The sequence below is a fragment of the Ostrinia nubilalis genome, chromosome 14 (genome assembly GCF_963855985.1).
Source record: "Ostrinia nubilalis chromosome 14, ilOstNubi1.1, whole genome shotgun sequence".
Taxonomy (NCBI): domain Eukaryota; kingdom Metazoa; phylum Arthropoda; class Insecta; order Lepidoptera; family Crambidae; genus Ostrinia; species Ostrinia nubilalis.
In genome coordinates this window covers 13,850,499-13,863,671 of record NC_087101.1, presented here as the reverse complement: position 1 = coordinate 13,863,671, position 13,173 = coordinate 13,850,499, and the positions used below count along the sequence as shown (strand labels likewise).

Below are 13,173 nucleotides of genomic sequence, written 5' to 3'. Positions count from 1 at the left end.
ACTTAACAGTTTTATAGTCATAAAAAATGGCTATAGCGTAACTACCTATTTTTTGATGAAGTGTCTCTGGCTCCTTGTAAAGACACATTTTTGTGGTAAAAACCTTTCCTTTAAAATGAAATGAAGTTTAGAACTAGGCTTTCAAATGGTACCAATGTTGGTGGGAAGTGGGGATGCATACGTTTGAAAGTGCTTGTCGCGGGAGGTGCGATTTATTTGATGCCGAGTAGTAGCACCCTCCTGTAAATATCATAGCGGTTCAGTTCATCTATAGCTTTTGCCAGCGGCAACGCCCGCGTTTAGTTCAGACTAGCTTTAGGTCGCGGCTTCACCCGCGTAAAATTTAGTGTCACAGATCGGCATAAATTACAGCCTATATGTTAATCTGGGTTATAAATAATAATACTATAAAGTTTTATCCGTTCAGTAGTTTTTGCGTGAAAGTGAATATCAAACATCCATCTATGCTCACAATCTTGTACATTTAAAATCTGTAGGATTATAAAGTGACAATAACAATTTAATAAAGCACTAAGGTACCTAGGTACTTCATAATTATTTACACTGTGTTTCGGATGACTTTATTTTCTTTTATACAAAGTAGGTACGTTTAGGCATTTAAGTTTATTATTTATCGATGATCATAAACATAACAATCTCTTGTCTATTTTCAGGTAAGCTGAATATTATGAACATCTCAGGATATTAAAGCAGTAAGGTATGTAACTTACTAGAAAAAAAAAAACTTTTAAATTTTATTAAACAGTGTTAACTTTCGTTACTAGATTTAATGACAACCTCCTTACAACGTCAAAATTGCTTGGCTTTTTTGGTTTACCTTGTTTTATGATGCAAACAAGTGCGTCACGGCGCGTCAACATGGCGTCAGCTTACCAATGAGAGGCTGGACAATTTCACCGGCTCCTGATAAAGTCTCTGATAGCAATTTTAATTTATCTGTAACATAAAACTGATTTATTTCGCAGCTCCTAAATAGTCCCTGTTTAACAGCCATTATTTTGTCTCAAGCTACTTAATACGTCACAATTCGGTAACGGCGCGCGCGCACGGGGACTTTTGTCACTGTGACAGTAATGTCTTCTTCTTCTTCTTTTTTGATGATGTTGGCAATACACGTCGAGGTCGACTTGATTTGTGCCATTTTCAAGTATTTATGTGATACGGATACGAGTTACAAAATGAGATCAAGTAATGATATAATGAAGGATGATAGATGATACCCCTTCCCACCCTTTGAGACTCAGTAAAGTTGTGGTGCTTTACTGAGACCTCCTATGGACAACTTGAGAAAACCAGAAGAATCACGATGCACTGTTTTGCTTCACTCGCCCACACTCATGCACGTTCACGAACACTTAATGGTTAATAATCCACCATTATTACACATTAATAGTCGCCCAAACACGAATTTGAGGAAATTAAACAAAACCGCTAGCATGACGCTTCAGATTCCCGCCAAGAAGTCCCGACAGTAATGTCCCTCTTTTTCTCTTCATAGTGAAGACTATAAAACATTTTTTTAAATATTTCGGACAAACAATTTGAACTAATCTTGAAAATTAGCATGCAAAATTCTCAGTAGCGTGTCCTACCTGGAACAGATCCCACGAAATGAAATTGTCCTCAACCTTCTCGACATAGAGATATTAATGAGCACCGAACAATGGCGGCTGATTGCTGCACCCGTTTCGATGCGGTTGCGCCCGACCGCAGACGCGCTAGAATATTCAGTGAGCTTGGGACTGATCAATTTATCACATTGAATTTTGTTCCTAGTTAAGTATGAGGTAATAATATTTATTTATTTATTAATAAAGGTACACCAACAGCAACCATTTAGGACATTCATAGTATACATTACATTACATATATTATTGAAAAAAAAAAAACATAATAATAGTTATTATTGCATTAAGTTTTAACTTGTACTTAATGAGAGATACGAGACCAGTTCGGTAAAGAAACAAAATATAAATAAAATATTAAACTTTTATCGTTACCATTTTAATTAATTAAATAAATAAATAAATCTTTATTTAAGCAAGAAGGATTTACAAAAAACGGATTTACAGTCTTACGCTAATTACATGCTATGGTGGATGAATTTAATACATTTAGTTTTTGACAGAAACATTTTCATATTACTCATGTGCAGAAAGATTTACATACAAGTTCTCTGTTTTCTTCTACTAAATGTTTATTGATTAATATAATTTTAATTTTATATTTTCTCCTACATAATCAGCTAGAAACAACAAAAAAAAGTATTTTTTTTAATTAAAAATACACTTTTGTGTTATCTAAGATTTATAGATTCCGAATTTTAGTTTAGTGTCAACAATCAATTCAAGAAATGTAAAAAAAAAATGAATTACTATTTACTGTTCTTTGTACTTAGGCTGCAGGTACTAGTCTATAGTCCGATTTTTAATTCGACGGAATTCTGACAGCTGTCATTTTTTGACAATTCAGATGTAATAAGCCTTTTTGCTTTGAATTATTAATAAATATTAAGAAATGAAATTTCATCAAGTACAACTTACAAGAATGAACTATTGTTTGTTGTGTCAATTCAATGTACACTAATTATTATGTACATTTTAGAGTTTAAATAGAAAAAAACGTGTTTTTAACACAGTAAAACAACATATTATCATTTACGAAAATATGTATTGATCATCAATCATCATTATCGTCGTCATAATCAACTTGGATTATAAAATTGGCATCTTGTTAAATTGGTTATTTTATGAACCTAAGATTTTATTAACAAAAGGATTTTCATAAAAAAGGTTTGTAACCCATGGATTATTGGCCAGGGAGTCCAGTAATAGAAAAATAATTTCCCAATTTTTTTTTGTAACTTCAAAAATATGGTAATAAAAATTCAAATAACCATTTTGAAATGACCAGTACATTTTTAAGCCTTAGTTTTTCAAGTGAAACCTTAAATTCAAGAAAGGATTATTTTTTAATTTGTGAAAATGCTCTCCATTCATAATGGGAATGTTTCAATGTTGACAACACTTCTGAAATGTCAAAATTCCGTCGAATTAAAAATCAGAGTTTAGGTAGCGTTCACTTTTTACACATTAAATCATTTCAAAAGTCTTTTATGTCTGTACAGTAAAACCCATTAAAAAAAAACTGTAAACAAAATCTAAACTGCACTCAGGTCGTTAAACGCGAAACTTTTTTAATCTCCGAAGGCGGCGTAAAACCATAACCCCCTATTGTTATCCAACCCCGTTTACTCGAGTGTCGCAAAGTTTTGTAAAAAACATAAACGCCCTTTTTTCATTTTTAAATCGTTTTCACATCTGATTGAAACTTGGAAATTCCTTTTTAAGTCTACATCTAAATATATAAAACTCAAAGTGACTGACTGACTGACATAGTGATCTATCAACGCACAGCCCAAACCACTGGACGGATCGGGCTGAAAGGCATGCAGGTAGATGTTATGACGTAGGCATTCGCTAAGAAAGGATTTTACAAAACTCCACCCCTAAGCGGGTGAAACGGGATCCACGCGTACGAAGTCGCGGGCGGCCGCTAGTATATAAATATACTAGGAGACCACGGGTGATGCTCGCTTCCACCTTCGGCCTGATCATCACTTACCATCAGGGGAGATACAGGCCAATAGCTTCCACAGCATAGCGTAGGACGCCTCCCCCACCCACAAGGTTGGACCGACGACAACATAAAAGTAGCAGGAAAGCGCTGAATGCAGGCCGCCACCAACCGACCATTGTGGAAATCATTGGGCATTGGCCTATGTACAGCAGTGGACACGTCCTATGGCTGAAATAAATGATGATGATTTTTATAGAAAAAGTTGGTGGTTGCCAGTTTTTTTAAAGAGAGTTCTAACCCAGAAGTAGAGCATCATTAAGTCTACCCGAATCACCCCTATGTATAGTAGTGATTCGTGTAGCCCTACTGCCCTAGTAGGTAATGCTCTACCACTGGGTTTGGACTTGACTTGACTTACTTTGGGACACCCTGTATTTTTAAATAAAAATTATTTACAGCGCTATCTAATCTCGAACAAAGCAATATTCGTACACTTAAATTGTCTTATTTATGCTCTTTTCTTATTGCTAGCAGGACAAAATAATTTCCACAGGTTGAGTTTTTTATGTTTGATTTGTAAATATACATAACTATTCTATACCTAAATTCTTTAGAAATTTCCTTATATGTAAACAAACACTTCTGCACACAATTACACCATAATCACTTACGTGTTCATAATATCATACACATTATTTCACAAGCCCATGAAACCAACTTTATTCTCACGATTATACAAGTTTGGAATCAATCTTTAAACAAATTATTTTAGCAAAATATGTGGACGATGAAAATTTGTGAGACTTGTCAAATTGACTTGAAGTTTAAAATTATTTGTTATCTCCATGTTGTCTCTGACACATCAGTGTTGTAACCTGTAAGTCATAGACAATAGTCGGTAAATTTAATCGATTTTATTTCAATTATTCAATCATTTTTATTACTGATTGCATTTAAATAGATTTCAATAGGGTCTTAATCAACAATGTATTTTTTCTTCATTGAATGTACTACTAATTGTTTAATGCATTGCTTTATAAAGTATTATAAATTCTTTCTATAGGTACGTAAGTACTACAATAATTTCAATCCGCGATTAACGAGAGGTTTTGTCGCCTCACTAGGGCACAGATTAAAAATGTTTTAATGTCAGTTGGCCATATTTGTTTACATATAGGGAAATTTCTAAAGAATCCGACTTTATAGTAGGTATTCCAATTTCTAAAAAATGGCGATAATAATTGCTTTTCGATCCAAATACAAGAAGGCGTTACGTTCTTTATCTAAAATTAAGCTTACATCAAAGAAATACGCGCTACGAATTCTTCCGATTACTCGCTCCAATTCGATTCAGGGCTGTAAAGAAAAAAATGTGCTGAGGAATCTCGTAATGAAAGATAAAGAGCCCATAAGTGGCTCAATCAAATTGCATTACAAGCGCCCCTAGTGGTGGTAAATTGAATTAAGCTCGGACGCTTTGTGAGAAGAGTGAGAACGCTTTCGGACGCGCTTTTACTCGTAGTAAGTAGTAATCAGAAGGCTTTTGGTTAGGTGTCTTCGTTTATTAAGTTATTGTTGCGGTCTTTTTTGTGAGCTTTTCCACCTAATAATTGTTAAGTTGGAACCAATTATGCCTAGATATTTTTTTATCATCAAATACTTCGTGACACCCAAAGTAGCTAAAAAATTCGCAACACGTCTTTGTTACGATAGGAATAATACCTAATGTTGTGTTGTCTACTTTTACCCTATAGAAGTATATCATTCCAACTTATCATATTATACGAGTAATTACCTCTTACTACTTACAACTAATTATTTTTATGGACAAAGGTACCTACTTGTCATTGCGGCAAAAAAAGGTTTCTAGAATGTGTCAGTTAGCTGCAGTAACCTCTAGCAGTTAAAGCACATGTACCTTTATGTAAATAGATTTTGTATTTATTCTCGTAGTGTTGCCATTCTGCCTTCGCTGTGCTTTGTTATACTGCGCAGAACACGTGTGCAAAACCAGGGGTGCCTCTTGATAAATAATGTATAGGCTTACTCGCAGGGTTGCCCCAATCATAACTCGGTTACTGAAGTCCAAACAAGACCCTTGGCTTTGTGCCTGACTCCTCAAATATTTGGTTTGGACTCAAAAGTCTCAAAATAAAACGTTTGAACGAAAGGCCAAAATAAATAATTTCCAGATAAATATACGCTTTATGAATTAAATAACTTACTTTTTTTAAATAAAAAAGAAAATGAAAAAAAAAAAAAAACAAGAACAGTTAAAAAATCATCATATTATTCCGTTTATAAATACAAACAAAATTCTTGTTCTCGTCTCCTTATTTTTAGCTAAAAATCTGAATTCAGTAACGCTAGCCATATTACCCGAACTCTCAAGTACATAATATGTAGTTATTTTATCACATTCGAGTTTAAAAACCATTTTCCCTTTTTAATAGAACCGATACCTTCTCGCACTTAATAAACCACGTGGGCCGATGCCAAAATATTCTGCAGTATATTTTCCCACTAACTCACTGGTCGTAAATATCAAATATGGTTAACACTCGTGGTCTTTGAGTAATGGCTCAATATCACCGACATAACACCTGCAGGCTTAGACAAAGGTCTCACAGTCAAAAGTTTTCGCTACGCGACACGCTAAGTTCGCGTATGTAAGACCACGATTATGAAATAAAGATCGCTAATAGAATTATTGTTAAAATAAGACGTTCTCAACTAGTTTATGGATATCATAGTCCAGAATAATATAACCGACGATATAAAAATGTTAAAATTGATTTAAAGTAAGATTTTAATAACAATAAAACACATCATCTTTTTAATCAATTTATTTGCAAACAAAACACTAGAATTATTATTTTTAATTAACAGCTTGTACATACGTAGGTAGTACATAAAAGAGCTAATATTATATACCTATAATTATAAAATCTTACATAAATTAAAGTTTGTTACATAAACATCAAAGAAAATCAAAAAGTAGACCCAAAATATAAATAACTAATTAAAAGTGAATGAAAATGAAAATACTTTTATTAAATAAACACTTTTCAATTACTAAATATTATGTCTCGCTCTCGTAGAAGTGATTAATTGTGATTTTGCTTAAAAATAAGAATCGAAAGACAAAAAAAGTGTGAATGAATTATGACTTGATCGCGCGAAAGCATAGAAGTGGGAAGAGACGAGAGATATAAGTGTCATGTAATCTAACGTTTATAATTCACGCTAGCTACCGTAATGATAGAAAGTCAACAATGCGACTTGTAGGGACACCTTTCTGCAATTGATTCGTTATTGCCAAGTGTCACGCATTGTGTGCAGATTTCGGTGGACGTTTTGGTGCCTTTGGCAATTCGATGTAGTGGCATTTGTTCCGTATTTCCATATTCTTTCTCTTTTTGTGTAATCGGCAAATGTAAAGTTAAATTAGTAACTCTGTGTTATAAAATGCTGTTTGTTTTCCAAACAATTAAATAAATAAATAAATATATTGCTATTAGGGCGAAGGACTTCAAAGTTGAGAATTGACTCCAACACAAAACGGAACGCAGATAGCAGATGATTAAACGATCGATTTTCTTCTAAGCTGATGTTGGTCAGCGAGTGTATGGTAATTTATTTTTTTATAATACACTCAATAACACATTTCAAGTGCGTCTACGTTATGTTTATGATTGGGCGTGTATTAGCCGGCTAAATAGAATGTTTTAGTTACTTAAAAAATTATCACTATGCTTTTTATTTGATGTGATATCTCCATAAATGCCTCCTAAAATTAAGCCTCGAATGTTTAGTAGGTACTCGTTACCTACCTATTCAATATTTTGTTCTCTTTGTAAATTTTTATTATAATAATAGACTTCAATATGTTCTTCATCGGTATCATCGCTGTTTAATACATTATTAAACTCATCTAAATTTCTTTTGTGCGATTCATCATTGATATGGATAATATCGTGAAAGTCTTCTATAGCGATGTTACAAACGTTACAAAACAAAGAGTTGTCAAATAATTCAATTTCATTATTAAACAAAAGAGCCTTATGATTATTAAGATGGTGCATATGAGTAAAGTGTAAATTTATAATCCCTAGACCTTTAAAGATTTTTTTTCCATCATTGCATATTACACACACAGGATTTTTTGGTGTTCTGCTTCTCTCGTATAGTATTCCAGTCTTTTATTTTCATATTCAATTAATTCTTGGATGTGTGTTGTATGAGATTCACTTAAAACATGTTCGTGTATAAACCCTTCGTAAAAATGTATGTTACACCAACCGCAGTGAAGATAACCATAATTTTCATAGAAATGGGAGGCAGTTATTTTGTTTCGTGTTAAGAAAAAATGACGCTCAGTTGAGTGTAAATTGCCTTTAAAATGTCTCGAATCATGTCCTGGTTTATTTGAAACAGTTATTCTACATAGTTTACAGTAGATTATATTTGGGCCCTTTTTTACTAAATCAATGTCCATCAAAGGATCTGGAGGCTCCTCGGTTTGATGGTTACTTTTATTTTTTTTTGATCGTTTCTTTTTTTTACTGTGTATGGCTTTATTAACCTTTTTTTTACGGTTCTTATTAGACATTTTGCGTTCAGAATCAAAATAGTATTTATCTGAACAACTGGTATTGCCAGAAATACTATCATTTAATACTTCTGGCAATACCATATCTATACCAGTTACATTTTCACCATCCTCATCCCATCTTAATTTTGGAATATTAACAATGGCTTTAGAACTTTGAATATTTTTTTCTAAATTATCCTCTGCGTTTTCGTCTTTATAAAATTTCGAAATATTATTAATTATCATGTCTTTACCATCTACACTTTCACCATCTTCATCCCATCCTATGATTGGGGAATTAATACTGGCTTTAGAACTTTGTATATCTGCTTCTAAATTATTATCTACCTTTTCGTTTTTATAAAGTTTAGCAAAAGTTTTTCTAATATTGTCATTACACAAACGGTTGACGACTTTTTCATAGTCATCATTTTTCTTTGTTACTGCAGCGGGTTCTATTGATTGTTTATTAGAATTGATATGTAATAATTCGCACTTTGGTGTCACATGGTGGATATTGCAGACAATACATTTTAAGCGGTCGCCGAAAAGATTATGAAATAGGAAGATATGTTCGGAGGATTTTATATGTGTTTCAATCATTTTTGGGTTATCCTCTATTTCAATACAGCAAATTTTGCAGTCGAATTTTGATGATTTTTCAGACTTTTGCAATAATTGGTCGTGTACTATACGGTTCTCACTTATTGTTTTTTCTACTTTTAATTTCAGCAAATGGTCATGTTTATTACAATCATTATTATCAACAATATTTACCTTTTTATCGTTGTTTGGTGATTGTACTTCTATAATACATTCGCTATTATTAAAAGTATTACTGTTTGTTTGAGTGTCTGCTTCCGAGATACTAGGTTTTATATATTTATCGTACGTGATTCCATTATTAAGTGGTTCTGTTGTTTTATATTTCCTATCAGAAATAGTTCGCTCAGATTCTGTGCTAAGTAGTGTCACCAGTTTTGTTATGGTATTTTTTAATTCGTTGAGGAATTTTTCGTTGAAGTTGGAGGAACTAACGTACAATTTAAAAAGATTTTCCATCAGCACATCTTTTGTTTTCGATTGGTTGTGGTTTCTTGATGCTTTGTGATCGTTATTCTCAACTATTACAGAGCAGTTGGCACAAAAGTCTGTGATATTCGTACTTTCCTTGCAATGCGATAAATCGCTGTTTCTTACGGTAATATGGTTGTTCAGCCTTTTTAGTGATTCTTGACATATCGATACATACATACTATGTTTCCAACTTTCATTATGCTCTTCAATATGTGATGCTGGTATATCCAATTCACAAATGTAGCAGTGCCAATAATTTGTATCTGAAAATAGAACAGTTAAAAGTTATGAAGGTTTGTTTGAAAAAACAAAAATAAATATTATTTTATTTAGAAAGAAAATTATTGGATAAACATGTCAACTGCTAAATAAGGACATAATTACTGTATCTAAAAAGTCATAATAATTCGCTTAAAGTCGCAGGTTAACTCGCAGAAAAAATATGCATGTCCTACTTAGTGCGTAATTTATAAATTTTCTTGACACTTTTTTTATAAAACTGAATACTTAATTGTCCTAAAAAATATTTGTTACAGAACTTCGCATTTAGAAAAGTATAATCACTTACTTTGAACTGTGGAGCCCATTGTTGTTCACGTTAAAATAATATCACTAAAATTGCAAGTACGAGTAAGTACGTACAAGTGAATTCTTGTGTAGTTTATTTCATCGAATATCACTGAAAAATAGCAGATTCAAGCATTTATAGCTGGTTATCTAAGTGTTTTATTAATCTGGTACAGTTCGATACATGTTCTGAAAATTATTTTTTAGTAGGTACATATACGTCTTTTTTATTGAAATAATAACATATGAGCTAAAATTTATGACAAACCAAATTTGACGCCGCGGGCAAAAGCTAGTAATACATAATCATAAATATGGCCATGTTTTTGATGAGCTCTAACTCTTTTAAAGACACAAAGAAAAGGCTAGATGACAATATTTTAATTATTAATTTGTCCGTTATTTAACAAACATTTCATATGCCTAGTTCATCAGACGGATTCTAACGGTGAAAGAAAGAATTTTGCAAATTGCTTAGGTAGTTAGTTATTCTTTACAAACAGAAAAATACAAATCTCTCCTGTATTTAGTTATCATAACTACGAGTATAATATGTATTTCATCAAAATCCGTTTGCGTGAAAGTACTCTGACAAATATCTGTAATCCGTCCCTTTGACATTTATAATATTAAAAAAGGATATTTTTGTTATGATTTTGTTAAGGACTGTACGATGGCTGCACATCAAGGTTGTCGCTGAGCGTTTTTAAGTAGTTGCAATAAGGTGCTATTTCGCAACAAAACTGTGTGACAAAACAAAAGGGTGATGTGCTGGCGACTTCATTACAAGGAATTCTATCAGTGACTCAGTGCGATAGATTACCTATCTTATCTGTTAAGTATTAAGGTACTTTCTTGGCCATCGACAATCGTAGAGTTTTATCAAATACATGACGATAATACTCGTAAGAATCATAGAGATCGAGGTGCATTTAATTTTAATATTTTTATTTTTGCCTGACATAAAGAATTCATAAAGGCATGTTACGTGCTTGTTACCATACCAAAAGCACTTTTTATATTTTAAGACTAGCCTTGTGAGTCTTGTAACTTAAAAATGTTATTGTAAACAATTGTGGAAATTGAAAAACTTCATATCTTAAATATTTATTTTGTATTTTCCGACGCTTTCCAAAATATTTGATAACTAGCTGTGCCCGCGACTTCGTACGCGTAAAAAACCAGTTCTCGCAACATTTTTCATTATTGCTCTGCTCCTATTGATCATAGCGTGATGTTGTATAGTCTATAGCCTTCCTCGATAATTGGGCTATCTAACACTGAAAGAATTTTTCAAATCGGACCAGTAGTTCCGGAGATTAGCGCGTTCAAGTAAACAAACAAACAAACAAACTCTTCAGCTTTATAATATTAGTATAGATGTTAGGTAGTATTAAAATGCCTCTTTGCACCCCAGGCACACAGACTTACGTAATAAACCCTATCGGAGAGCACTCACAAATTGCCCGGTGTGCCCCAACATTCGTATGCCCCCTGCATTTGCTGTTTAAATATTAACACGGGTTCTATGACGGGATCACCTGCTGTTTTAGGGATTTTACGAGTGACGTCACACTGAGAATTTCCGAGGACTGAAATTGGTTAAGGGTCGCCGCACACGGGCCACCGGCCAAAACCACGAACGCCACCGGCGTTTTTCCTGCAGTTTTCATACATTTTTTTTCCAAAAATCATACCGTGTCCTTCTTTTAAAAAAAGGGATAAACATATAAAAGGGATTTTTCCCTGGGTCTCAAGCTCTATACTTCAATTCAGTGGTGCAATGATTACCCCGAAGATCCTACTTATACCTAATATTATAAATGCGAAAGTCTGAATGTCTGGATGTCTGGATGTTTGTTACTCTTTCACGCAAAAAGTACTGAACGGATTTTGATGAAACTTTACAGTATTATTGTTTATAAGCCTATATGTAGGCTATAATTTATGACGATGTGTGACAAACTAAATTTCACGCAGGTGAAGCCGCGGGCAGAAGCTGGTAAATAATAACACACATTATACTTAGCTCCAAGATTAAACTTGTTGGGAACTATCCAGAAGAACAGCCTCCGGTTGTATGTTGATTATTTCTTTGATATTTTATGTTATCGTCGACTTCATACGCGTGGATCCCGTTTTACCCCCTTCATCTATCTTACGCGGTTTAGATTTTTCCATACAAATGTTTTTTCCCGCTAACTCCCGTTCCCGTGGGAATTTTGCAAAATCCTGTTGTAACTAAGCTTTAAGTTTAAGAAAGAAAGAAACATTTATTGCCATGGAAATCACAGAAGACAAAAGATGTAAATAATAGAAAAAAAGCAAATAAGACATAGGTGACATAAAACATACTATTACAATGAAAGTGAAAGTAAACTGAGCAGTGCCACCCTGTCGCACAGCGATGTCCATCGCAATGGGACCCCACTCAGCATATGCCGTGGCCCCCGACGCTGGTTTTCAGTGTGCCCCATGCCGAGTGCGAGTCACGGACACTAACCTATACTGCATAATATACATACATAAATAATAATAATAATAGTGCGCGTATAAATTTTAAGTGTAAGTACAGTATAATATTATAAAGAAAAGATGTAATAAGATATTACTAAGGTACTTGCATGCCAAATTTCAAGCGTCTAACTTAAGCGGTTTAGATTTTTCGTACAAAAGGATTTTCCCGCTAATTCCCGTTCCCGTGGGAATTTCGGGAATTCCTTTCTTATTGCACCTCTACGGTACCTAAGCTTCGTCCATTCCAAATTTCAAGTGCCTACGTTTAGCCGTTTAGGCTGTGCGTTGATATGTCAGTCAGTCAGTCAGTTTCTCCTTTTATATATTTAGATGCCTTTGGCTCTACCTTAATGAAATACTGCTCTGATAGAAAAGCTTCTAGGTTATATCAGTTCCAAATATCCTCATAGTTTCGTACAATTCACTCTGTAATACTCTTACGGGTTCGCCGAGCAACCAAGATTCACTGCCTCATGTGAGGCTACCATGTTCATATCTTTCTTCGATATGATTTATGCTCTCAATTAAAGAGCCCCCTGCCGGAGAAAGAGATATTAAATAACGCGTCACTCTGATATAAAGTATATTTTTTTAGTTTATTACAGGAAAAAAATCGTATGCAGTTTTGATATTATTTTGTTTATTGCTTGGTTTAGCGTTTAAAAGAAGTCCGAGAAAATAATTTTCCTTGGAATACCAAACTTAATAAAGTTTAGTATTTAGGTACTTGTTTTGTTACCGTGTATTTTTCCACATTATGTCACAAATAGATATTCTATTCATAGACCTTATTTATTGATTAACAGTAATGGGTTTGG

At 33.5% G+C, this 13,173-nt stretch overlaps 2 protein-coding genes across 2 annotated transcripts in view; one reads left to right on the top strand and one right to left on the bottom strand.

Moving 5' to 3' along the window:
• The window catches only part of LOC135078228 (protein sprint), a 290,396-nt gene that overhangs the window by 37,139 nt on the left and 240,084 nt on the right, over positions 1-13,173 (top strand). The gene's annotated exons all lie outside the window — the stretch shown is intronic.
• LOC135078203 (uncharacterized) lies at positions 7,662-9,947 on the bottom strand. Its single transcript, XM_063972790.1, has 2 exons — positions 9,840-9,947; positions 7,662-9,534 (listed from the first exon to the last, which is right to left on the bottom strand). Exons 1-2 carry the CDS (start codon positions 9,856-9,858, stop codon positions 7,748-7,750), a joined length of 1,806 nt encoding a protein of 601 aa, XP_063828860.1. The 5' UTR covers positions 9,859-9,947; the 3' UTR covers positions 7,662-7,747.